The sequence below is a fragment of the Buteo buteo genome, chromosome 6 (genome assembly GCF_964188355.1).
Source record: "Buteo buteo chromosome 6, bButBut1.hap1.1, whole genome shotgun sequence".
NCBI classification, from domain to species: Eukaryota; Metazoa; Chordata; class Aves; order Accipitriformes; family Accipitridae; genus Buteo; species Buteo buteo.
Window position 1 is genome coordinate 6,018,010 of NC_134176.1, and position 28,000 is coordinate 6,046,009.

General features: G+C 46.9%; 1 protein-coding gene across 1 annotated transcript in view; it reads right to left on the reverse strand.

The window, feature by feature from the left end:
- Positions 1-3,299: 3,299 nt before the first annotated feature.
- ARMH4 (armadillo like helical domain containing 4) overlaps positions 3,300-28,000 on the reverse strand; it is a 68,519-nt gene continuing 43,818 nt past the window's right edge. Inside the window, exons 6-9 of the mRNA XM_075031033.1 lie at positions 9,010-9,041; positions 7,880-7,984; positions 4,260-4,394; positions 3,300-4,063 (exon numbers count right to left, since the gene is read on the reverse strand). Of these exons, the coding sequence (XP_074887134.1) occupies positions 3,995-4,063; positions 4,260-4,394; positions 7,880-7,984; positions 9,010-9,041 (341 nt within the window). The 3' untranslated portion in view covers positions 3,300-3,994. The remainder of the gene's footprint in view (positions 4,064-4,259; positions 4,395-7,879; positions 7,985-9,009; positions 9,042-28,000) is intronic.

Consider the following 28,000-nt stretch of genomic DNA (forward strand, 5'->3'; position numbering starts at 1 on the left):
AATGCTCCTCCCCTCCCTGCCTGCAATCTGATAATTTCAAGCAAATGAATCAAACTCCAGGAGTCGTATAGAGAATATTTTTAAGAGCTCAATCCAAAGTCTACTGGTCTTGGATGAGAAGGGAAGAAGCTGAATGACGCTTGTGCTTTAAGGACCTCCAGCAACTACACTGATGTCGGGGGCACCACGGAACACCCTGTCTGTGCTCCAAAGGCTCCTACAAGCTTCACTGGCACACAAGGCTGGTTTTGACTGTCCATCTTGCCTCCACGTTAAGAATAGCTAAGCTGAAGACACAGGGAGCCTCCAGGCTCTGGGGCAGGTGCCTGACCAAAAAAAACCTATCCAACAAACACCTCCACTTCAAATGGACATAGGCTGGGTCTCTCTACACTGCTGAGCAGCTGAGAATGTTGGCCAACAGTAGTCTTCTGCCAACGAGCAGCTCCCAACCAAGGCACCTTGGCGGATGGTGTTCAGAGCCAGAGACAGGCCTGGGAGTGAAGATGGACCACAAGCAAAATTTTTGGGCAGCCTTCTAGCCCATAAGTCTGGCTCCAGCACAGACCAGAGAGCCAACACTGAACTGTGGGTGCAGCTGGACCTCCATTTTGGCTACAACTCTCCTGCTTGCCCAGTTTGTCCTACCATACTTGTCATATAACCTCTCCGATATTTGCAACTATTTGTCAGCCCCACTTGTGGCACCACTGATTTCCAGCATCCCAGCTGGATACCCACGCCACGTCCTCACGGAGTGAAGCCTGGTTCTTCAGGACACCAGGGCACCCAGCCAATGCACTAAAACACCACCTTTGTCATTCTGACTGGCAGTGTTGCCTTTAATTTCTTATCTTCAGTATGTTGGGGAGGGACAAGAGAGACAGTGAAGCTGATTGCCACTGCAGAAAGTCAGTTATTTCCCAAACTGTGGATTTATTAGCACAACAAAAGGCCAGCCTTCCCAATCCATCAAATAGACAACACATCCATAAAGCTCCTCCTGTGCTGCCAGAGCTGGGCTATACCTACACTGGGACCAGCAGCCTCGCTCAGCCATCCCTCCTCCTCCTGGCTGGCCCAGGAGCTCTGCGCTTTATCAGTTACTTAATGCAACTTGTGCTGTTATCACACACTGCGCAGGCACAGTACCATTAACGGGAAAGCAAGAGGAGACTGTCCTTCACAGGCTGTTATTGCACAAAACCCTGCTGATCTCCAGCTGCTTGGGTCTTGCTGGTACATCTGCTCTGTTCTGCAGTATCGCTGGCAGCTCCTCTTTTCCAGTGTTATTTCGGGTCTCTCTTTCTGGCTACGGTTGCATGCAGAGGACTCGGCCAGCCCAGCTACCATCCTTTCTGCTCCAAGACAGAGTCCCTCTTGCAGAGAGGCCAATGCCCTTTGCCACTGCTTATTCTTCATGCCTCCCTGGCTGAACTGAGGTAAAGCATATCAAGAACATCTTGCAGCTGCCTATGTAGTCTTGTTTCCAGCCTGCCTGGCACTGTACCTAAAAGATAAGCCTTTCTGGAGATGATCTCCAGCAGCATCCCTCTCCAGGGATGGAGGAGGTGTCATTCCACCCTGCAACCCCCTTCACGCCTTGCCAGGAACAAATCATCAAAGAGCCCAAGGGACATTTCCAGATTCCCAAAACTGCAGGACAGCCAGCAAAGCTCAACTGGACCGTTAACACCTCCTGACCACCTCCAAGCTCCAAGAGACTTAGGAATGAGAAGGAAATAGGGAGAGATCAGTCTGGAAGGACAACTTCTTCTTAGCTTGGATTGATCACTTATTACAGAAGAAAGAGGTTTTAATTTTGGGTAGGGGCTCCTGGACTTAACAGTGGGCTGCCAGTCAGTGCCTGTTAAAGACGTGGGGCTGCTTTTAACAAGGCAAAATTCTCCTGGTCAAAGTTTCAGGAACAAAAAGGGAGAGATGCAAGCACTGCGGAGCCCTGGCTGGGAAAGCCTGTCCTAGAGGCATTAGGGTGTGAAGACTCCCCAACACGCTGACGGACCAGGTTTTACTGTGTCTCCCCCAACCTGCTTCCCACGCGCTCAGCGGGATGGATGTGCGAGGGAGCATGCACAGCTCTTCGACTGGAAGACTAGCATCAGTAGCAGCGTTTTGAAACCAGGTTGTCCTTCTCCAGGTGACTCAGTAGGTGTGTGGGTAAGGCCTAGAGGAAAGTACCTGGGCTCTGAAGAGCACTGCTTGTTTAGAACTGAACATCACATCTGATGACTTAATGTCCAGAGGAGGCCCTGACCCTCTCAAGAGAGGACTCTCCTTCAGGAGGTTCTTCCAAAGGTCGCCTCTACCTTGCAAACCCACCCACGTACCCACGAGACATTTGCTTACTATCATCGACATCTTTTCACCTTTACAAGGAATGAAATCTTGCATCTTCCCCCCCCCCCCCCTCAAACTCTCCTCCCTTCCACTTCTTTGAAGGCTCAGTGGGATTCAGTCTCGGTAGATGTGTGGTCTGGCCCTGTTTGTCTAATCAGGTCTCCTCCGGCAACAGTCGCTGTTCCTCGTACGAAGGATGATTCCCCACAGAACAGCGTTTCCCACCTCAGGAACACGGATGTTTTGCATAAATGTCAGATTGAAGTCATTTCACAACCAGAAGCAGAGATAAAGTAACGCAGCCCTTTTTCTAGCTATTTTGACAGCATTTCTGTGCAAAGCGACATTAGTTTCCCCTGCTCGCTTCCCGTAACATCTCAGACACTGGCTGTCTCCCTATGCAACACGGTGCTAGCGGCCCAGGCAGCACGGCAGCTTGCCCTCACCCCCTGCCACCCCCGGGCTTCACCTCCACAACCTTCTGCAGCCATTTGTCCTACAGCTTCACCTTTTCCCCCATGGCCAAGGGTTCCCAGTGTGACCATTCCACCTCCCGATAGCAGACATCTCTCCAGCTGCGGCCGCCGACTATCAGCCACGAATCCCTCGACACTGACAGTCAGCCGCTCCGCAGCCTTCGGTGCCTTTCTGCATTTGGTGGTCTGGAGAGAAGACCCACCCCGATCCCCCAAAGGGATTTCAGCTTTCAGGGGCTGAAAATGCAATTCTTTCCAGCGGCTAAAGGAGACAGATGCTCCGCTTTCATCTCTGTGCGAATGCAGCCTTGTGAAAGAGATGAACCAATAACTAGTGTCCTTCAAACAGGAGGCAGAAGCCGAAGAAACCTCTGACCTGCCTCTTCTCTCACCTACTTGCACACTGAACAAAAGCTAAGAGATCCATGCAAGACTATCCGTCAGTAGGTGAGCGCTGGTATTTATTGTGCTGTAACGGACAGTGCTGGTTGAAAATGGACTAGGATTTTTGTTGTGAATCGAGTGTTGAGGCCATTCCTGTGTGTCTCCCAGAAGCGTGGAGCAGAGCTGAAGGAAGAAAGAAGGGGTGAGAGTCGGGGAACCGAGTGCAGAAATGTGCTTCAAACTGTATCAACAACACTGTACATGGGCACTTCTCAGGTGGCAAGGGATACAGTTCAAGTGCATAACTCATTAATTAAGCAGAGCAGCTAATCTTAGCACTAATGAACTCTAGCTCAGGTAATGTAACATTTAAAATTAACAAATTGGACAGAAGTCATTCACAGTAAAGATTTCCATTCCCGGGTTAGGTGAGAGCTATTGTTATGATTAGATTACTGCCAGCCAGGACCAAAACAGTACACCAGGGTAATAGGAAAATAATCATCCATATGGATCAGCTCCAGCTGTAACAAGACGCGCTGTGGATCTGAATGAGGCGCCGGGTGCAAATGTGAAATCTCACTACTGTATCAAAACAAACATCACTGCGTGGTACACGTAGAGCATAGCATGCCGTTTCGCCGGGGTGGTACCGACCACTGCTCGGTGGCTCGGGGCGGCGGAGAGCAGCGATGCAGCAGAAAGTCGCTTGTTCTTTTTCTCCCCCTCCCTCCTTTTAAAAGTCACGGGCTATCACAAGGGCACTGCAGTTCGATTCAAAATTCATCTTCGGAGCTGTCAGCTAAGAGCATGACTCGGTCTTGCATGCTGTTAAATTCCCTCTGCTAGGGGAAGAAAAGAAACATGGAAGAGCTCCACATGCAAAAAGGAAATGAAGAGCATTTGGATCCCCCCCATACTCTAACTGAGAGGTCCCAGGCGCTTCAACCCAGACAAACCATAACCATAACCAGGCTGCACTCTCTCTACAGCCAAAATGAGAGTGGGTGGGATTGGGGTTTTCCTTTGCGGTTGTCGTACCTTTCTTTTATGTCTCTTTGAGCCATTTCTCCTTCGGCGATTCATAATCTTAATGCTGTAGAGTGCTCCTAGGATAAAGAGAGCTCCGGCTATTCCGACTCCTACAGGAACCAGCATCCCCGACATGTATCCTGCCTATGCAGAAAAGAGAAGCAGAGCAGCACTCACAAGACCATCCTTTCAGAGCTGTTTTGCACCAGTCTAGGACTGCAATATATCCCTACGCTGCTTTCATCAAAGTTTATTGTATTTCAGTCCCTATCACCCGCCTGCATCAGATGAGCCCTGCTTCCAGGACTCCTAAGCAAGCCCCCAACCAGCCCCACTCCAGGACCAAGCTGGTAAGCACCACAGGAGCTTTCGCTCACCATCAGCTTTTGCTAACATATACTTCCTTACGATAGCTGAGACATCGCAGTGTTTGCCCGCCTTTAGGAGAGGGAGCGATTTTGGTGCAGTTGCAAGTGCTGGGATGGAATGTCTCTCAATACAGGTGTGCACGTAAAGGAAAACCTCAACTGCCAAGGGCAGGCAATCCCGAGCCACAGCAAAGACCTGTGAACACCCAAACAGCTTCACTACATGCTGGGTAGAGTACGCTGAGTGCTGCTCCGAGCTCCCCAGGTGCTGCCAGCATAAATCAAGACACAGGTATATGTCTGGCCACGTTCAACAGAGCTCAATCCGGACAGTCAAAAGCTGCCATTACGCTTTTCGGCACGAATCTGGACTAGCAGTGCGGTGCGGAGCGGTACGGTGACGAGTGCCTCGGCATCCCGCTGCCCGCAGCTCTCCGTGCCGCAGCCCTGGGGGCGGCAGGAGCAGGCAGAGCAGACGGGGTGTAAGAAAGACCCACCAGGCGAGAGGGCAGGCACCAGCCGGGGAGCGGGCAGAAGGGGCGAGGAGCTGTTTTTGGAGAAAAAAAAAAAAACCAAAAAACCAAACGGCTGCGACCTCCGTCGTGGGAGGTGGGTGGGAAAGGGACCCAACCTCCTCCTGGCCAGCTCTGATTGCCGGAGTATGTCTTCACCGTGGCCAAACTGCTAAATACGCCTCCAGTAAAGAGTATTACACTGCTCCCGTGCTCCCCAAACAGAGACACGTTGCATGGGGAAGCCAATGCCCTGGGACACTAATGTCACATCTCAGCACGGGGATGGCAGAAGCTGCTCCCGACACCTGCAGCTGGGTCTCCGAAGGAGCTGAAATGCCGAGCCAGGCTGTGCTCACTTTTTGCAGGAAGAAGCAGCAGTTTGCCCTCTCCCTGTCCAGCCCAGCCTCAGCCTCCTCGGCTTCGTACTCAAAATCTTTGAGCCAAACGCTTTCACTTTGCATGAGAAGGGGTCACTTGCATGAGCAGGACAATGACATAGAGGGAGGGCACACACACCTTCAGCTGTCCTTGAGGGAAGCACAGCAAACGTAAATCAGCTCTAATTCAATTGCGGTGATCTGTAGGTTTGCATTGCCCATTAAAAAATAATATAGATAGCATGACTAATTCAAAATTACACTTTTAAACATTTCAAATCCTTTGGAAAATAGTCCCGAGTGCTTGTTACTTTATATTTTACTGTTTTAAATTAAAATTAACTTAGGTTTTAAAGTGCCAGATTGCTTCAGCATCCTCTTCAGCACCCTTACCTAATTCAGGCTGGGGGACTCAGTGGAGTAAGGGAGGCAGGTACAGCCTGGCTCCCTCCCTCATTAGCGCTGCCTTTGTTCACTCTGCAGCAACAGAGTCCTCTGCTGTGGCACTACAGCTTTACCCTTTGCCATCTACACCCCCCAAAATAGATTTTACACCTGCCAAGGGACACATGTGCAATTCAGAGGACTATCAGACAGCTCTTAGCAAGCCTCAGTCCATTGCTTACAACTACTCATCTTCATCTGCATTCCCAAATTGCAACGCAGCTTAACAACACATGCTCACACCGTAATTGCTTTTCTGCCATAATCCACTGAGTCGGGGCAGGGGGAAAGCTATTCAGTGCACACTGCCCTGGCTTCATACACTTACCTGGAGAATAAAAATAACTGCTTTCATCTAGGGCAGATACAATGCTAACAAGGGCTGTTTTGCTCTCCCAAACCCCTCCAGATGCTGTTCGGTGCTTTAAATAGTAACACCTTTGTGCCTGGATCCCAAGGCTTAAGGGATGTTCAGCTGCATTGTGCAGGTTCCCTGAACGCCCTCCCAGAAAACCCGGCCCCGCTCAGCACACATGCTCAGAGGGGGGCTGCATGCCTTCACCCCAGTTCCCAAAAAAAGGAGGTTAGTAAGAACACAGCTAAGAGACTGTATCTCCGCGAGGCAATTAAGGTGCCTTAATTGGGTGACCTAATTAGCGCAGTGTGGGTTTTTCTATTTCTGGAACTTTGCTGCTGGCGTGGGTGGTGAGGAGAGACTGGAAACGGCTTTTTAGCTGCTGCCCAGCTGAGTTTCCGTATCAGAAATCACTGGTTTTAATACAGTGAACTCTCTACCCCGTCCGTGAGCCTTTATCACACCTGGCCAGCCCATGCCCTTTTACAGGCTTCCCCTAACAGCTGGACTGACGATTTCTACCCCAAAAGTCTGCAGTGTGAAGCAGATCCAGGACGTGTTCTCGCAGCCCTTCTGTGTCACACAGCCCAACTCACGAGAGCTTCTGCACTTGCACCTACCCCATTTCACAGGCAGCTCCGAAGCCACTTTTCTACCCCTTGCCCATGGGGAAGACGCAGCTTCTTTACAGATCCTAGGGATGCTTTTAATACACTCAATCCATGACCATGACTCTTCTGGCTCCACTGGACTTTGAGATAACCAACAAAGGACTTCAGAGGAACCTCATGTCTGTTATTCGGCATACCAAATGCAACATTTGCACAGTGTTTGCAGGAGACCGGACATAAATCTGTCACTGACCCATGCTCCCGGTCCCATGCTCCCCACAGCCTTCCCTCTCCCAGCAAAGCAGCCCTGACGGACACAGCAGGACACATCTCTCAGGGAAGGGGCCATCATGTGCCAGGATCCTCTTCTGGATGGAGGGATTGTAAAATAGAGGGGACAGGGCTCTGCCAAAAGCATATGACAGGGGCACATATGACTGATGCTGATAAACTCAACAAGGAAGAGGAGGAAATGGGGAGAGCAGGTTTATTTGCAAGTGATTTGGTTGGGGTGGGGGAGTGTTTTTTCGTTGGGCTTTTCTAAGGGAAACCGTGAACAAGGTGAACGATCTGCCTCCGCACATCTGCCGTTCCCCAGAGGAGGGAGATGGCTCAGGGCCGAGTCTCTCTTTTAAGGGGACACTAGCAGACCCTCAGTTATACCAATGGGTGTGCTGGGCACTGCCGTGCAGTCCAACATCTACCTGCAAGAGGTTCAGACTCTACAGAACACCTCTGCTGGAGACTGGAACGTGCCCCCCCCCTCCGCAACGGGGAAGGACAGAGGTAGCCAACAAGGTGCCAAGAGGAAAGAAGTGAAAGCTACGGCCTCAGTGAGAAGGTACCTGATGTCCCTGAGCTTGTGTTGTGCTGGCTGGGGTAGGTCTGGCATGAGCAGGTGACCCATGCACGTTACATTCACTCCAGGCACTCAACCAGTCTTGGTGTCTGCTTTTTACCTTCATCGGGAAAACCATTCTCTGTCCTTTCAGCGTTCGCTCTGGCTGAATCCCAGGCCAAGGTGCTCTGCTATGAGCATAGATCGTACTAGACATGCCTCCTTCCTATTGTAGGCAGAAAAGCAACTCAACACGGGCTGGGCAGGAACCCACCTTAAACCCTTCCACTCCCCAGTCCTGGAAAACAGATACCCAGACCCCATCTCTCTGTTCAGACTTGACGGTAAGGTGCTGCCGGAATTTGGTGGGGATCACATGGGAAGGCTGAGCTCATTGGGTGACAATCTGCTTAAGCTTAGAGATGTATTTTCACGGGCTGGAGTTTCCTATTAAGTCATTATTCCTTGTGGTGTTTTTTTTGTCTATTGACTCTGATCCTGTTCAAGAATTTCCAAGCCCTGTTGAGTCACAAATTGTTCTTGTCTTAAAACATTACTGTCACCTCATTTCTAGCTTCATGGCTTTGCCATCATGAACACAACATTTGGAAGGCTTCACAACCATTTCAAAAAGTTAATATTTGCTCTAGGGCAGCAGACCCTAAGAAGTCATCACTGCCTGTGGCTGGCACAACTCTTCATTTCGTGTACCACCACCCTGTAATGCTGGGGAGAAAAGATCAGGGTCTGTTATCTTTTCAGTCTTCCTGTGTTCGCTCTTTTTCTTTCCAGGAATTTGCAGCTCTTCTTGCACGTAGAGGCAGGAAAGGTCTTGTCCAGAGGTGCCGTCGGGGCACGCAGCCTTTCACCAGTGAGGATCACCAGATCCTCTTGATTTGGATCCAGAACCAAGCTTAGGACTTAGAGAAAAGGGGTGGAGGTAAGTTAGAGAGGGCAATAAAAAAAGTAACTCAGGTAGTCTGAAGAGCAGGTCATTTTCTAGTGCAGAGAAGTCTATCAAACACCTCTGACCCTCCTACTGCTCTTAGTTACTACTCATCAGGGATGTACTGTGGATTTACACCACTATATACAACAACAGTATCTGGTTCATTTGCCTCCCAGAGACAATTTTAAGCCCTTTCTCAACTGTCTTTGTAGAGATAAAGAACTGCACTGACAAGAGTTTATTTATTCCTGCAAGTAAAAATGTTTTTGCTTTTAAAGTAGTTGAAATACTGAGTCTCCTACCTTATCTTTCAGCTTCTCCATCCAGCTTCTCACTGAAAAATAAGACAAAAAAGCTGTAATCATGTTACTTATGTTATATTAATTAGTAATGAAGGATAATGATAGTATTAAAATAGACACTAATTAACTTGACAAGCTGATAACACTTTTCATTAGATTTCCTCTCTTCTCGTTCATGAAAGAGACCAAATGCAGCAGATCAACACCAGAAACTCTTCAAGTGAGTTGGCAGGCAAGAAGCTCTCTTTTGCCTGTGCAATTCACATCTTCAGAGCGATTAAAAAGGGAAGACGAAAAACAGTATTTCAGGTTGTGGGGTTTTACCCAGCCCTTCTCATACACACACTGGGATGTCTGACAAGGAGAAAACCTTACAGCATGGCTATCCCCTTCCACTGCCCTCCTCCACATAGGTATTCTTCCCTCTATTTGGCATAGCCTGTAATGATGCCTAAAAAAGTATTATTCCCTGTCTTTTATTCCCCTGCTTTTCTGGAAGCAGCTACTGCCTGCTCTGGGAAGTCACCAGAGGACTGGGATAGCACTGGAGGTGCTAAATTACTAAACCAAGTAAATTTATACTGCCATCACAGAGACTTTCATTTCCTAACAGTCAATATAAGTCCTATGAAATATGATACCCAAGAATTGAAAGTCTTTAATGGCATGTACTTTGGGATGAAATATTCAGCTAATCTCAAAGAACTGCAAGCGCTTTGCAGCGGGTGCACGACTCATTAACTCCACAGGTGACTGGATTTGTCTGCATTGCACCGAAGAGAAAATGCTCTGCCTTTGAGAGACCTGCTAATATTTTAACAAATTCCTGCTCATAGGAAAGAGGCATGTAAACAGTTAAATGTTGCTTTTTTCAGGGTTCGGCAACTGTGTTTTAAGCCCTAGTCAAGGATCCCCATTTCTCCAGGAGGACAACGTGACAGGCACAAGGGGACTCTTGGATGCACCATTGTCCTTCTGAGGGATAGTTCTCCCAGGATGCATTAAATCCCAAACGTAACACACCGTTTATGGAGTGAGACCCTATTTCCAAGCCTGCTTTCTTACAGAAGCTCCCTTCAAAGATTGCATTAGCAGTATTAGTCTGCACACGCACGTATAGCACTCAGGGTAACCACCCTTCTGAAATGAGAGCCTTATTGTGAGTGGGGAGGGTGCAGCAGTAGGGCCATCAGTAAATGACAGTTTTATGTGTCAGATACAATACAGAGAAGCACAGCAGCTAGGAAGTAGCAAGACTCAGACCAGACGTCAGCATCACTGAATTAAGCTGCATTATTTTAACAAGTTCAAAGTGATTTGAATAATCCCTTTTTAACTATTAGTAGCATAACACTTTCCAAACAGATGGATCCCAAATTACCTAGAAGTGAAAAAGTGTGAAACAGGCACAGGAGCATACACGCAAACTCACTTTTCTCTGACAGGTAGCTAAGGAAAAAAATTAGTTATCCAGGAGACAGACACCCACAGCACTAGAAGAGGACAAGAGGTCTTCTTTTATGAACTCTTCCCACCATTAGTCCTGACCTGCATGGACTAAGCTGTAATAAACTCAATTTATGAAGGTGCCATCGTCATCTTCCTCTGCCAGTCCAAGCCTGCATGCCTTCAATGTCACTCCCAGTGGAATACCAGAGAGGAAGGAAACACATGGTTCCCCTGGGCTAGGTTTCTCAGCTGGGTTTCTAGATGTAACACTAGAACAAATACTGGGTGTAAACATCACTTAGGCTTGCAAGGAGAGCCCCTGTGCTGCTGCCTTGCTGACAGGCACAGGAGAGACCAAACACTGGGAAGATTCTGCTTAAAAACACAAATATTGCAAACCAAAGGGATTCATCCCAAAATTCTTCCCAAAGAACCTTCTCATGGCTCTCACATTTAACGATGCTATCGTGTTTTACTCCAGGCTGCCAGAAGGAGTGGTGACAGTGACCCACAGTCACACAGTAACAGCCACAGCTTCAAAACCACGGTGCACATTTTGGGGCTTTGGACTGAGGTCCTCCATGCACATCCAGGCAGCTACAGGTGTACACGCAGTGCGTGCACACAGCCGGTTAAACACGCTATGATGCTCAGTTGGCCCTAACTCAAGCTAAGCACACAGCCTATTTTTACATGTCTTTCACAATAATTATACGGGATCGGTAATCTCATCAATAGTCGACCCACTTTCTTGCAGCTGAACAACGGTGTCTCTAAAGCAGCAATGAACTCCGGAGTATTTCTGACAAGTCAGAGGCAGGGACTGATCTAATAATATTCTACTACCTATTTTCAATGGACACAAATTCTGACTTCATTCCCTCCTGCTCCACAAAACAACAGCAGCATGTCCATTGGGACCCGCTGACTCTATAGTACAAATCTTTATTTGCTATTTATACAATTGCTTATTATTAAAACCAACCTTGTTTTCAGCCATGTAGAGCACATGTCAGATGCCTTCGTGAATCAACCCAAGCCACAGAAAAAACACCACAACGTGATTTCTCCCAGGCTGGGCACCTCTCCGAGAGACGCGCTAATGCAGTCGCAAGCTGGCTGACAGCCTCTGACCTGTGCTAGAGGAAAATAATGGTCCCAAATTCAGGAGGTTAGGGCAGCAGGAGGTCAAAAACCTGGCTGGCCCTTCAATGTCCTGGCAGGACTGCACCGACGTGCAGCAGCAGCGGGTCCAGCTCTCCTGGGCAGGAGTGGAGGGTGCGGAGCAGCCGCAGCCATGGTCCTGGACCCCCTGGTTCTGTCGGGCTGGGGCCATGACAAGTCAAGGAGCACCGGATTACCGTAAGTTACAAACACTTTTAATGTCACTAATGCAAAAAACTGTTTTAACACCTTTGAGGAGGTGACAAGCCCCTCTGTCATTAAAACTGAGCGCTTACTGCTCCAATTATTCACCCATATGTGGACACTACGGGGTGTGGGTAGGAGATAAAGCACTTTTTCAAGTTGGAATTGATATCTATGCTAAATAGCTACCGTCAATTAATTCTGGACTTCAGACTCTAATTATGCATCATTATCCATAATTAATATTCTGAACTTGGTCTTGGAAGAGGAACATTGTGGATGGCATCTTCTCATAAAAGTGCAACACTCTCTGAGAATACTAGATGACTTGCCAATAAGGCCAAGGAAATAATTAGAAACAAATACTCTAGTCCATGTATTTTTCATCATCCCCTTTTTTTTCCTTCCCTGATCACTGAATGTCCTGAACAAATGACAACAGTCTCTGGGTGTGAAATCACTAACACGTGTCTGCAGTGCTGGCTTGTCTTCCATGGCATTTTAAGGACGGTGACTAGTCCAAACTCTCAGCCTCGGCTTAACTTTGATCCCTTGGTTTCATGGGAAGCTAAGTTAGATGAGCACTTCTGAAAATTACATACGTAATCTGACATTTCCTCAGTGATTTATATAATGTCTGCATCACTGCAAATTAATTTTAAATAACATATAGCTTAAGATTAAGCAGGTCAGGAGCATAGAGGAGGAGCATGGCTGTCTGGCATTGGCGTCAGAGCAGCCCAGGATGAATTCAGACAGTTACAGATGCACCGTGCTATTTTTAGCCATTTTTACCCAGCTTTCCCCTTCAAAATGTGCAGCCAGCTATTAGGAAGCCACGATGCCGACTAAAGAAGTTAGGCTAATTTGCAGAGGTAAGCAGCAGCCTGTGGTGCCTGCCTGGCTCTTCCTTGGAAGAACCTGGTCCAAAGGGACAGTCAAAAAGTCCCGTGAGTGAAACCTTTCTGAAAGTTCAGATTTTGCCAGATGCAGGCTGAAGGCTCAGGAGAGGGGCAATAGGTGACATCTGAGGGTCTGTGGTACATGGCACTGGATGGCCCAACATCTCCTTTCACCACTGAACTCTTTAATGCTATAAATCCAAACTAATCCTCCTGGGAGATGGCTCTTGTGTTCCCATCCCTATCCTTTCCACTGTGTTCTACAGCTTTGCATCCCCTACAAGAATAGATTCAGCTAGCTTACCCAAGCTGCTCAATTGTTTTTTGCGGAGCTCCTCTTTACAGAGGGGGTGATCAGATATAATTTACAATGGAGAATCAAAGAGGAAGAGGTTTGGAAGCTGCTTGCAAGTTCAGCTGGAATGATCCTCTGACAACAAAGCGTTTGCGTGATTTCTGTCAGGGAAAAATCCAGTATTTGCTGCTTCTGACCAAAGAAAATTAAATTAATGTAGCATGACAGACCATATTCACTACAAGTCTAAACCGCAGTCTGACACTTTCCTCCTCGGGAAGAGTCTGACCTCTTGGTGCTCTGCTCAGGGATCTCGCAGCATCCTCAGCTTATGGCCCTGCAAAGTCTCGCTACAAACAACTCACCTGAAAGGAGAGGGGATGTTAACTGAGGGCAAAGATCTGGAAAAAGCACACAAAACATTTACTACACAGTAACTCCCACGGCTACTGTGCATCCCCACCACAGAAAAAAAGTGGGGCCACATGTACCATTATTAGAATCACAGAATATAGAGTGTCTCAAGTTGGGAGGGACCCATAAGGATCATCGAGTCCAACTTGCTCTGCTCTCCTTCCCTGAACCCTTACCGGTGGCCTTCACTCATGATGTCACTTCTTGTCGCTGTTCTGAGGACTGTCCATCTTCAGATAAGTTCTTTCTTATTAGCCAGGTCTCTTGAACCCCCTTTTGTTCTGGAAACTGCAGGGTATGGGCTGCCAGAGCCAGGCTCTTTCTTTAAGACTCACCATAACGCACCATCAAATCTCTCGCCAAAGGCTTTTCCCCGCTTCCCTCACCACCCCCCTCTGAAATCAGGAGCACAAGTCAAGTCCTCTGGGCTTCATGCTTTGCCAACTTTTAGTAATCCTAATTGCCTAATTATCCACTCCAATGCAATGATAAAGCTGCTTAATAATTCTGTTCACTTCTCATTCATTCTCTCCCTTCCCAGACAAGAAAATGCAAAGACTTTACCTTCTGGTGGAGATTTCAATCAATAATTCATGCCCTCCTGCCATCAGTTTCGTCTTGCCCTTCCCCTCTTGGATGCCCTGCTGCTTTATCTTGTCACTTTAATTTCATCTTACCAGCTCTTCTTAATCATATTCCTTTTTTTAATCATTGTCCAAAGCAATTGTGTTTTTCCATGGCAAAACCGGCACATAATCTGCCCAGTGCATCTTGCTGTATTTCCAAATCCAGCATTTACATCTTCATTCCGGAAGTTCATCTTGATACTGATGAAGGTACATCCAGCATCATCTCTTTTAATAATTCTCCACCACGACCACCAGACCAGTGGTGAAAATGTGGCACCTAAACTCCTATACACTCTCCAAAGGGCAGAGAAAAGGACTGAAGGATGGTTTTATGGTTAAGAACTAACCTGGAGCTCAGGTAACCTGACCTGACCAGTACATCTGCAATTCCTTAAATGCAATAGGCTGAGAGAGCTGCATCAAGCTTCATTCTGTGAAATCAGAAAATATCAGTCACCCCAATACGCTTAGGGCATGCAAAGATTTTGATCTAACAGCTACCGTTAATTGCTTTCACGTCTGTCTGAAATCAGAGACCTCCCTATCTCAGGAACCAGAGAAGCTGTTTAAGGACAAAGCCCCCACTGCAGCAGACGACTGTTCCCACCGCAAGTGATCTGTGTGTGGGACAAGATGCAGGTGGATGGAGCCAAGGAGCAAGGAGAGCAGCTCTTTTTACACACTGGCGGTGCCTGCCAGTTGGGTTTGTTCTGCCTTCCTCTGGCCAGGACAAGGTCTTCGTCCCCCCAATGGCTACGGTAGTTGTAAGGCAAGAAAAGGCCAGCTTGGCATATTTGCAAGAGTGTGGAAATTGTACATGAGGTTTTGTGTAGGTCACGGTACAGTGAAACGTGACTGCACCTTGCAGCTGAATTCAGCACAGCCTCTTCCATGCCTGCCCGCTACCCTGCTCTTCCCGTTCCCTGACATGAGATGGCTGGGGTCTGCTGTTGCTTCTGGTTGGGGCTGACAACCGGTGGCAGTCAGGAGGCGCAAACTTCGTCCTTGATGTTTAGACTTTGCTAGAGACCCCGCTGCCAGAGCAGCTACCTGTGTAAGCCTCTGCAGTGAGAAAATGGGATGTTACTGTCCTCCAAAGCACCTATTCAATCTCCTTTATGTACATCAGAGCAAGCCATTTGCTATAGCTCGTTTGCCTCTTCCCTCACTTACATGCGCAATTTCCAAGCTGTATTCCTCATTCCAGCAAAGGAGAGCTGGTTAAAGTGTAAAAAATAAAGAAAAGATCAATTACTTTAAATCAGTCTATATACTCCAAGCAATCTGCCCTATTACATTACAGATTTCATCCCTTTCTTTTGCAGGTGAGACTTTCCTTTAAATGAGACTAGTAAGAACAACTTTGCAGAAATGCTCTGTGCTTCATCTGCTCAGCTCTGACAAGTTAATGGCACAAGGCTGCATCGGCTCCTTTTCCTTAAAAAACGCAATTGCCAATTTACTTACTGGCACAAATAAATAATACAGAAAATAGCATTTGGTTAGAAGGCAGCATATTTTTAATACCAGAAGAAAAACTACTTGCTGGGAATTTTGATGAATGCATTTCCCCCCATGCCCAACTCAAGAAGACTTGAACAGCTGGATAATCAAACAAACATCAAAGTGACAATTACCATTTAGTTTTCAGAAAAAAAAAATTTTGTTGGGTGAACTTTGAATTAACAAAGTGAACTTTAACAGTTAGCAAGCAACTGTCTGGTTTATTAACTGTACCAACTACAACCTTTTCCCTGTCTGCCCAGCTACAACCCAAGCCTGGCTGCACACTGCTGCCTGCCATGACCTACCCAAAACTCTTCAGAGAGAAAGGGAGATGTGGAGGACAACTCGCCACGCTCACCCAGAAAACAGACGTTAAATGGGCTTCCAAACTCCTTCCCTGACCTTACCAATCCTTTTGACACTGCCTTCCCCATGGCATTAAGTCAGGTTTCTCCTTTTCCTTTTCCCTTGCACTTTTTAAGCCATTTTCCACTTTGATCTGCCCGCACCAAGTAGCCACCTGCTGAGGCTGGCAAAGGCACTGCCCTTGTGCCTTTGCATTTCTCTGTAAACGCAGTTCTTCTGCGGTGCCCTGGAAACACTTGTTGGCATAGACAAACTATTTGTTTCTCCCTAAGTGATCCCAGACAGGCGCAAGATGTTAAAACAAAGCCAAGGTAGAAAAACTCTCGCTATCCTAAGAGTAAAAGGCATCAGCAGGACGTTACAGTGAATTGGCTGTCACAATTTGTTGTATGATTAAACATTTACTGTATCACACTGTGTCCAAAAGCTGCATGCACTCTGGGTGAGGAAATGCAAACTTTGCTTATGGAAATGCCAGAGCACATGCTGGACCAGGTTCTCCACCACTCTGCCCTGGCACAGCTCCTAGAGCAACACACAGACTTATTTTTCCTCTGAAGAAGTCCTTCTCTTCTGCTGAATACAGACATCTCAGCAACTCTGATGCCTCACTTAGCAGGGAGGCTCCTGCACCAAATTGCCTGGATGTTTTCAAACAGAAAGTTTCACTTGGGAGAAGCGCAAAGCATAGAGACAAGATGGGTGAGGGTGAAGGAGGAAGCACGAAGGCGGTGAAGCCAGAGGACCTGGAACGGAGCACACACAATACTACTATTGACGTGTATTGTGATTTACTGCATACAGAAGCTGCCTAATTCCTGCTCTGACTGCGATACTATCTTCTGTCCCTCCCTCTGTAGTCCAGCCTCCATACCATTAGTCTTACTGAACCAAGGAGAGAAAGAGAAATACCTTAAAAACACCTAAAAAGACCTAAAATGCAATGGCCGCTCTACAACCTAAATGTGCCATGACTGCAAGATCTAATATCCTGAGGCTAAAAGCAAATACAGTGTGGCCTCATAGGCAATGGTGAAAATCTCCATTCAAAACCCCAGCGCCTGTGTTCCCTTGGCAGAGACAAAACAGACAGCAAACCCTGATTTGGGTCTCAAGGGCTTCCAAGCCTGCCAGAAGGTCTTCACGCTGCATTTCTTCTTCAGCTCCTCTCCAAGGGAAGCAGCACGCACAAAGCGGGGTAGTGCTTTCACGGCAGTTTTGGGTTCATCTTGTTGCTCTTTGGAGATTTTTAATCCATTGTCTGCGTTACGGGAGTCCAGGTTAATACCATTCACCTGGTCCTCGCAGTGAGCAATGAGGGCACTTGCACAAGTCCATCCCAGCCCAGTGTGATTTGGGCTGCGGGAGGGGGAGCCGCAGAGGGACTTCAGCTGGGTGGCAGAGTAAAACGTCTGTACTGTAAAATTTTACAAGAATTCAGAGCGCAGGGATTAGCACAAACTCTGGAAGAGATATATTAGTGCCCTGAGAAAAGCACTGAAGAAGCCCATGAAGGCTTTCTTTCATAGGACACATGGCTCTTCAATTGCTGCTTTTATGTAGTAATATTTAGACGGTGGTAGGTAAATAAACAGCACAAAAAAGCTGTCTTAAAAAGGTTATTAAAGCTGCAAAGTCAAGACTCATGAGTAAAGAAACGCTCCATTTTGCATGTTAGGCAGGATACCACTTCTAATTGCCCATTATTTTTTTCTCAGAGGTCTCCACTAAAAAAAGTATTGATGGTTTATTTTTCCCCTCTCTTTCTACACTGGAGCAGGTGAACTCCTTTAGCTAAAATTTTCTTTAAAAGTGTGGGGCAAGCACCATGGAAAAATTTCAGTCCAAACAGTTAAAATTTGGTAAAGATATCAAGAACTAGAATACGGCAGAATAGAAATCCAACAGATTTAACGTTTGGCATGGCTGTTATTGCCAGGCAAGCCACACACATGTGCAGATTTACAGGGCAATGCCTTATGGGGGAAGCATTACCCTTCCACCGTAAGCACATCTCAACCTTAACGATAGATTTTTTAAAAAGCTTTAAGGTACGTTGAGATCCTTCGTTCGCCGTTTCCTGATTTACAGCAGCTGAGGACGTGGCCTTAGAACATAAATTCTTCCTACCGTCAGCGGGCTCTGTGTTGTGTTTGCAATCTGCCCAAGTCATCTTGGGGACTAGAGAAAACAAACCGCGATAAATGACGGCGCGGAGCCGCTCTGCGGCGGTGGGGAAGCTGTGCCATCTGATGCCACCAACACCGGGAGCCAAGCTGCAGAATGGTTCAAGGATCTTTGTACTTACATTAAGCCAATCTTTTAGCTCTTTCTGGCAGCAAGTCCCCCTGAAATCGCCGGTGGTTTTGCCTGAGCTACAACTGTAGGATTTGACCCTGTATACTTGTAGAAAAAGAACACGAAATGGAAATCGGTCCCATGCTACCTTTTAATGCCCATTTTTCAACAAGCCTATTTTCCGCTCCATATCCCAGCACCCTTTCACATAATCTGGGAAAGACAGATACATTTTTGCAAATTAAAACTAAATGTCAAATCACTGTGATGAGGGGAGTGAAAAAGCCGGAGAGGCTGCAGATGGAGAATGCCTCACGCATCCCTCTGTTCTAACAGCATCTCATTTTTGCTGCAGCATGGCAGCAAAACAACGGTCCCTGTTATTTGACTAAATACCTTCCAAATCTCCAGCTGAAGCCACGTGATCTTCCCTTCTACAGAGAGGAGAGGGCATTTCTTCATGCAGCTACTCAACCCACTCGTTCAGCCCTCTCTAAATGCAAGCCACATAGACTTTCCTGCCCTCCTGACAGAGCCCGCATCCTTATCTACTTTAAAGAATCAGCAGCTAAACTGCAAAATTTCTTCCTGTACTTCAGTTTATGTCTGATATTAATCAGGTTCAGAAAAGATTCTCGGTTTGCTTTTTTCCTTCCATAAAGAGCAAATGTAATTTTCAGAATCATTTTTCCTGGGCATTCTGTATGAAGGTTTTGCCTGCAACAAGCAAGGCTGAAATAGGGTATTTTCCATTTTTGTATTCAAGAAAAATAATGTATTTTTCTTATTCCAGGTTTTGGCCTTTATTTTGGTTGGCAAGATGCACCACTCTTCATGAAATGACATAAAGATCAATAAAGTACTAAATGGTTGGAAATGAAAATGATGGAGTTGACCTTTAAAGGAAAAAAAAAGATATTGAACTCTCTTTTCAGCAAACAATTATTCTAGTAATTAAACCACAAAGCCCTGAGCATCAATTAGATGCTAGAAATAAAATCTGATTATCTCAGAGCCTCATTTTCATGCAAATACTTAGGAACATGAGCACTGTCCAGTGTTAGTCGCAAAAGGAAAATGCACATGCTTTTATTTGCTAACAGAAAAATTCTGACCCCACATTCCTCTTGCATCAAGAATGGAACATCGATTCCCACTGTGATTCAATGCTCTTGTGATAAAACACCAAATGGGGACTTAAGGTTCCTGATGCTGGTTCAATAGCTTTGCAATTGACTTCTTGTATAACCACAGGCAAGTAAATTAATCTCTGTTATTCCATTTCCCGTCCTTGCCATGGGAATATTAAGGGTATAATATATAATATTTAGTAGGTCTTTTCTGTTTCCGTTGTGAGTTGCTTGTGTCAGAGCCTCTTCCTACATATTTTAATAGCCCCTACTGTAACACCTCCATCTGGATGTGAAGCTAATACAGTACAAATATTAAATCACAGTAATTTGATCTTATTCAGAAACAAGTGCTCTTTAGGAGGTCATTATTTTAAGTATCAAAGTCTCTAGGGTGTTAAGGAAAAACAAATATATTCTCCTTTCCCTACCATTAGCATCCACTCAGACTGTATTACCTATTCTTGAAGGCAGAACATGCAGAAAATTTTTTAACAAATGTTTGCAAGGAGAAACAAATTGTCAAATAAATAAAGGACTAAAGAGGGAAGAATTCTGCTGCTCAGAAAGCTGCTCTGAGCATGTACTTGTGACAGAAATTGAACCTGATCTTACTCCTCCTCCAGGAAGGAACATGAAATGTGGGACAACAGACCACACTCAGCCTTTCCCTACGTGGGGAAACTCCACTAACTTCAGCAGAATTGCACCATTTCCACCAGAGGATGTGACCTGCCCAGGTGTGCTGCCCCATTATACACCTGTAGTGTCCACTGATACCTTCAATAACTTAAGGAAAATTGTGCATACTGCCAGGAGAAGCCCGGCTCCAGGGAGGAGGTGATACCCAACTGCTACTCATCACTCTGTGCCTGCCTGGACTTCGTACTCGGTGCTAATGAAGGGTCCATGACAAGATGCTGTTTCATTTAATTCACATAAGGCCTCACCTACTGTCCACTAAGGTCAACACGAAGCTGACCGAAGACTCAGACACACTATACGTTAAGCCCAAAATGGTCAATACCCATCTCAACTTATGGCAAAATTCACAACTGGGAAGGCTGAGAATCTGTGGAGCAAATCACCCTTATCCAGCTGGGGAAGAAGGAAGAAAAATGAAATAATTAGGCAGGTGAAGAAAGTAAATGGGTTTTCCCAAAACCTCTCCCAGCTACCTGCGATATTCACAGTAGACCTATGGGAATGGGCCCTAGGGAAATCACAAAGAGGGGAAAGGGAATGAGCAAAGGGCAAAGCAAACCAGTGGGGACAGAACGTGGAAATGGTAGGATCTTGCTAGTAGTACAGTAATTTTCCAGTGTGCTTACACTTCCCAGTGATTTATTCCTGCTGTCAACAAATGGCCTCTGTCACTGGCAGATTTTATCCCCTAAAGACCAGAAAAACTCCAGAAATTATGGCACTCTTTGGAAGGCAGGTCGCTGAGAAGGTTGCAGGAGAGCCGGGTACCCGGAGACTGCTGATTAGACTCTGAGCTCCAGGAAAGCGATGGCACAAAAATACTTCATGCCTGGAAGTGAGGCAGACAGGGAGGTAATGACACGCAGCATCACGCCAAGGCAGCGTGAATGATGCCTTCTACTTGCTGTAATGCATTTTGAATGAACACCCTAAATTTATAGCATATGAAGCGGGGGAGGGAAGTCCTCTGTGTACATCCCATGAAGTCATGTAAGACCAGGCTAAACTAGAAGCCAAGCGACAGGATCTGGTGCATCAGAAAGTGTTACTACAGCACTTACTAAAAGGAAATACAAATCAGAAATGTAATTCTCGTCGTACCAGGCTGCTTGGTGCCTACAGGAACCAGAGTGACCGTGGGCAATCATCCATCCACAGAACCAGGGTGATGGATCCATTCGCAGCAGAAATCGGCCCCTCCGGGGGGGGAACGTGCTCCGCTCCACACTGGTGGCAAGTCCCACATGGAGTCTGGCAGCTGTCTGAAAATGATTTCCCATGGAAAGGGGCTCAGGTTAAGGAACATTTGGAGGTGATTTTGGAGTTGAACAGTCACCTCCCAGGCAAAGGCTCTGTGTCTTATTGTATACTGTGCCCAACACTGCAGAAGAGCAGAATGCCTGGGATGGGATGAAGGTCAGCACTGCAAGTCCCTTTTTATTTTTTTTTTTGACATTGTGACATCTTGTAGCTCTTTTCTGACTGGACACTGCTCTCTCCACGGGACGCTACACTTTCGGTCTTTGGCCACAACATGGCCTCCACATGAATGTGGGTTCATCCCGTGCCAGTGGTGTGGTGTCAGATCAGATGCTGTGCAGCCTCCCCCGGTCAGAGACCTCTGTCTTCTGATTTATAACTCCAGTCCTTGGAAACTGTGCAATGGAAAAGGCAGCTCCTGAGACAGCAGAGCCCTGACTTGCTTGGAGAGTCAGTGCTTGACAGCAGCAAGATACATTCATAAAGTGCCACCATATTATAACAGAAATCACATCGCTGCTCCAACAGGCCAAGGCACAGAACAGTATCATAGGAGGACGCCGAAGGCTGGCTGAGCTTTCATTAGACCCAACTTTAACAGGCTCATTCAGGCCAAAAATGCTTGAATCATTCACGTCATATCACCACCTCCCCTTTAGAAGCTGTCTTTGGGCAGGAGGAGAGTTGCAGACACCACACTGGGCTTGGGGAGATGCACGTCCAGCCGGCTGGCTGGTCCACCCCACCACACCTCAGATGGACAGGATGGACAGTCCCTCTGGGCATGCACATATTCAGTGAGCCCCAACACACATCCAATAGAGGTCCTCCACTGCAACTAAAGCAGTTCTGTTTCCCAGCACCCTGATCCAAATCTTAGCTCAAGATAGCCAGTCACTTACGATGGACCACATTTGTCATCCACATCATAAGGCTGGAGTTAAATATAAGGGATTGTCCCAGTTTCGGCTGGGATGGAGTTAATTTTCTTTCCAGTAGCTTGCATAGTGTTATGTTTTGGGTTCAGTATGAGAAGAATGTTGATAACACACTGATGTTTTCAGTTGTTGCTAAGCAGTGTTTATACCAAGTCAAGGATTTTTCAGCTTCTGATACCCAGCCAGCAAGAAGGCTGGAGGGGCACAAGAAGTTGGGAGGGGACACAGCCAGGACAGCTGCCCCAAACTGGCCAAAGGGGTATTCCATACCATGTGATGTCATGCCCAGTATATAAACTGGGGGGAGCTGGCTCAGGGTGTGGATCACTGCTTGGGTTCTAACTGGGCATCGGTTGGCGAGTGGCGAGCAATTGCATTGTGCATCACTTATTTTGTATATTCCAATTCTTTTATTATTATTGTCATTTTATTATTATCATCATTATTAGTTTCTTCCTTTCTGTTCTATTAAACTATTCTTATCTCAACCCACAAGTTTTACCTTTTCACTTCTGATTCTCTCCCACATCCCACGGGGGGGGGGGGGGGAGTGAGTGAGCATCTGCGTGGTGCTTAGTTGTTGGCTGGGGTTAAACCACAACAGGGATTTGTGGTGAAGTGATAGCATATCCCGATTTGATCCATCACCCACTTTCCCGTGAGATCTACAAGCTCTGAACGAGCAGCAGGTACACCTCCCACTCCTCAACAGTAAGCTTGCAAGCTGTTTGGCTGATCCTACCAGCCAAACAGTCCAGGAACGGTGAAGCAATGGCATGCTGTGGGATGGTGTTACAGACATGGCAGTGTCTAGCTTTGCTTCTTCTGCACTATATTTTTACTGTTGCCCTTTGATAGAGTGCTTGAAAGCATCATACTGACGGCTGCACTGTTAGAGATTTAGGAATCCGTGCTTCCCTCCCATTTCTCAGGCCCGCAAGAGCCATGGCCAGCAGTGGAGTGAGCACAAGGAAAAGTGGGCAGCACTTCTCCATTAAGGCTTTTGACCATGCTGTGCCTTGCTGGTGAATGCAAACTCACAACTGTACCGAGAGGATGATGCAGTAAGGAAAAAGGACCTGCAACGGGGAGAAAACCCTGCCAGTGACAGCACGGGGGGCTATGGGGACATGGTGCTGAGAGGGAAGAGGCTGCTCTGATCGTTCCCAAGCACTTGTATGGTGAGGTCCCGCTCTCAGCTGGCTCCTAGGTGCTACCAAACTGCCAAAGAGCAGAAAGGGAGAAGATTTCTTCCTGCTCTCCTCCAGGCTGGGCTGGCCATAGGACAGGTCTCGGTGGTCAAGTCCACCAAGGCACTTAGGGATGTTCCCATCCAACACTAGGTGGATGTAATGAAAGATCTGGTCCCAAAAGCTGATAAGCCCTAAATACAGTCTCTCTAAGCTCATTTCTGAGACAAGCTGCAATTGTTCTGGCACTGCAAATGCGTACTTATACCAATATAAGCTGAGCAGAAATGACTGCATCATTTGAATGGCAGTGATTTATTCGCATCTCATACCAAAGGAAACGGCTGAGCCAGGCTCAAGTTAGCCAAGTCCCTCCTGCTTCAGTGCTTCACCTCTGCAGGCCATTCCCTCCTGATTTCATTACAGGAAGCTGGAGACTCACAACTGGGTGACAGGACAATGTCTCGGTAGGAACACAACAGAGAGAGCACTTTCTTCTCTATTGCTGTCACAAAGTCAGGCTGAAGCTCGTGCCAAGCTCTTAGGGACCCTTTCATAGTACAGAAGTCTATTCTCAGCCCTCTTCCTCCAGCAGCTTGTCTGTGTTAACAAACAACAACTCTGCCTAAGATTTGGCCAGTGCCGACTGCTGCATGCATCGCTTCCCACTGGCCCACCCTATACCCACGTCACCTTGCTCAATCCTGCCTTGGGCATCTAGGTCTGCAAAACAGACAGGGAAACGCATGGCTGCCGTGGAGATGTGACTAACTCAGAGCCACCGACCAGACAGGGCTGGCATGCAGGCAGGCAGTGTTCTCACCACAGTGAGATGAGCGGCAGTGCTTTCCATTTCACCGGCTTCAAACTAGCAGCCCAGGACATCTCGTGTTTGACTGAAAAGGCTGAAGTGGCTCTAAGCATTAGCTGCAGAAGCTGCTCAAGGTTTTCAGCAATGGCATGCCGGCAGAAGTGCACTTCAGTGCTCTCCTCCAGCTCCCTCCTCTGCGCTCAGCCTCCCCAAATCAGGGTAGCTGGAGCTGTCACAGGCAGCACAGGCAGAGATTGCTGCTTATGGCAGGCACTGTGCTGATGTCTGTCTGCAGATTAGTGTTAATGCTCTGGCAGCGCTCACGCCTTGTCAGTCCTGCCATATTTCACAGGCTGCCTGGTGCAGTGAACAAGCTTGAGTTGGGATAATTGAAAGCGGTGCCCACTGATTTATTCCACTACAAACACATTACATGCCATCTCCTGGGCCCTGAGCCTCGCTTACGAAAGGGAGGAACTCAAGAGTATGATGAGGAGTGAAAAAGAAACAGTCTGCCCCATTTTGAGGGGTTGGAGGGAGGTGAATCTCTAATTTGTGATATATCCTAATACAGAGGATCATAGTCTCGTACTCGGCACTGGAACATCTGTCTGTCCCCAAAGCTTAGCACATGCCTCTGCCCCACACTACTTATCAGACCCTTAAGATATTTGTAAAGCATCTCCCTGTTGCTGGTGTCCCAACACGTGTCTCTGAGTTGCATCCACCTTCCCCAATAGGTAATGAAAAGCCACATATAGGAGATGTTCATAACAGATGTGCTCAAACTGTCTCAGTGGTAGGATGCAAACCCAGAAACTATCTTAAAAGGAAAAGCAAAAGATGCTTGGCTTATTCAGCTACAACAAAGGCTGAAAGGGTGCAGCATTGCGCTCTACAAGCACCAGGACAGGAAGAAGAGCTATGGAGATGAGGTAGTTAAACGAAATAATCATGTTGCTCCAGGGACAAAGAGACCACAGAAACTTGCGACTGGAAAGTCAAAGGCTTCTCATTATCAGAGCAACAAGGCTCCTCTCATAACATTGGCCAAACCTCAAAGTAGCTCTGAGAAGGAGCTTGCTGGTGGAAGCGGATGGTACGGTACAGCTGTCCATCACAGAGAAGTGACTTGTTCACCAGCATCTCCAGTCAATGCGCTAGGACCTCTCCCTCCTACTGTTATGCATCAAAGCTTCTCAAAATTGCCTTTTGCCACCCCGCGGAGAGAAGCCCAGGCTGGGCTGCCCCTGTCACTGGATGGGGCAGGACAACAAGAAGGGATGTAGTTAAAACGCAGGATCAGGAACTATCTCATCTATCAATGCAATGGAAATCCACAATTGCAGCAGGCAGGGGAACTCAGAAGTATCACAGTGCTTTGTTCCAAAACAGCAGTTATGGGCTTCCTATCATACCAGGACTTTCCAGGCCTTAGATGAGATTCTCTTAGAAACCCATGAAACTATCCCATCACCACCAATGGGAGTCAAATCCAGCCTTGATCAAGCAAAATCTCTGCAATATGCCAGTGAATGGCGCTTGAGGATCATCTCCCTGACTACGATAACTAGGACAAACTGGGAAACTTAGTGCCAACCAAAATGGTGGCTCTGGCCGTCTTTTGCACTCTAAGAGTGACAAAGAGAAGATACTGTCCAGAAGGGATCCAGGCACCAGGAGCAATGCTAGGAAGTTACTTCGTGTCTCTGAGTCTCAGCTCCCCAAATGCAGAAGAGAGTTAATGAGATCAACCGCCTTTGAGAAGCATCTTGCACAAGACCTGTTCTGCAGAGGGAGCTGGACACTATTACTTGTAGAGCTCTCCCTGGAGCTGCACAATGAGGATAATTATTCAGCTCTTCTATTTCTAAAGAAGCCAGTGCTTCGCAAGCATTGGAAAATGATAATGTGTTGTTTGCCATAAATGCGGTAATTATATCTAAAACTCTTCATTAACATGGAAATGACAAATAACAAATTAGAATCAAGCATCTACAATTAGGCTCAAAAGCCATGGCAATTTGTTGTTCTTTGCAAGAAATCATTTTTCACATCATTTACTGTGAATGAGGTCTCATTATGTAATGATATTTAGCTCTTCCACTACTTTTCAGCTTTGCAGCTTTATTAATTGCACTCACAACAGTTCTCTAACATAAACAAGCAGTGTTATCTTCATCTATTGACTGGGAATCCAAACCTGAAAGCACCAACGGGATGTATTTACAGCCAGATGGAGGCAGGAAGACCCAAAGCCAGTGAAGAAAGCAGAGGCAAAATCTGCAAATATCTTCAGCATGGTTGTAATTCTGTTCCAGCTGAGTAGAGGAATTTGCATTTCATCACAAAGAGGTTCAGACCAGCGCTGAGTTCTTCTGCCAATCTCACCCAAAGTCCTATTTTGCTGTCATAACTAAAATTATCTCAAAGACAGTTCCCATTCAGTTAATAGCAAAGCTTCTTAATGAAACTTGGGCCATGAGGCAGTGAGTGTTCAAAGTCAGTGGGTATTTCTCAGTAATAATGACTCAGACACCTGATGGCGATCCAACCAAAATGGTTTCACTGAGTCTGTACTGGCTGAGCATAAAGCGAATTTGACAGACAAAAACTCTCCTAGGAGGCAGAACATGACGGTCTGAAACTGAGCTATCCAAATGAAGGAGCCACAAATATATTTGGTAGACAAAAGGTGCAGAAGGCAGCTCCCTTTGTAGCTTGTACAGGGGGAAACGGCTGATCTCGAACACTTTAACACTGAAAAGTCTCTGAAGGGAAATGCTTTGAAGGAGAGGAGGAATTTTGGTTACCGGCTAGACTGGCAACTTCAGGGTATGTGCCATGGTAGGACCTGGCTTTTTTTGTTCTTCATGAGGCCAAATTCAACCCCCTGACAAGCAGACCCGGTTCCACGGGGCCAGCGGTGTAAAACCGTACTGGTGGGACTCAGCACTGCGAAGCAAACTGGTACAGCGCCTCGCCATCACCTGGACCCTGCAACTCCTGGTTCCTCCTCAGATTTCATCTACGCCCTGGAGAGGTGCCCTGGCTTGAGAGAATAAACTCCAAACCAAGCTCCAGCCCTACCTCCATGTCCCTCTGGCCTTGTACCTTCAACCTAGGTCCTCATATATTAAGTTTAATTGCTGTGGAGTGGCTATTCCAGGGGCTGCAGAGAAGCAAAACCTCCCTTTTCTTTGCAATACCTATTAACAGTTATGGGTGAGGCTTTGCAGACACATTAATATCCCAAAATCTTGTTGAAGTTTGCTGCCACCCACTGAACCTTGTAAAATCAGCTTTATCTGCCAGACAGCTCTGCATGGTGCCGCAAGTGAAAGGGTTAATTTATCCTCAGATCATCTGTTGTCTGCATTTGCATTTATTTCACATATGGCACAGAGCACTGTTCCCGCTCAGCTGAGAAGGCTAGATTAATGTCTGCGTGACTTCAGTCTCCGTGGGGTTTGCTGCTGCCCTAAAGCATCTGCACCCGGTGCTGTGGCATTCTCCATCCCAATCCTTCCACTCAGAAATGAATGGATCTGGTGTTCCTCCAAGCAGATTAAGATAATCTGCAACAATTTACTTACACTGAAAAGGCATTACCCTGATTGGAACTGGTCAGAGACCATTCTCTGATTAGGACAGTGATATGATGGGGCTCTAAGAAGACATTTTGGAATATGAATATCTCTGAATAAACTCCTGATTTTGCTGCCATCAT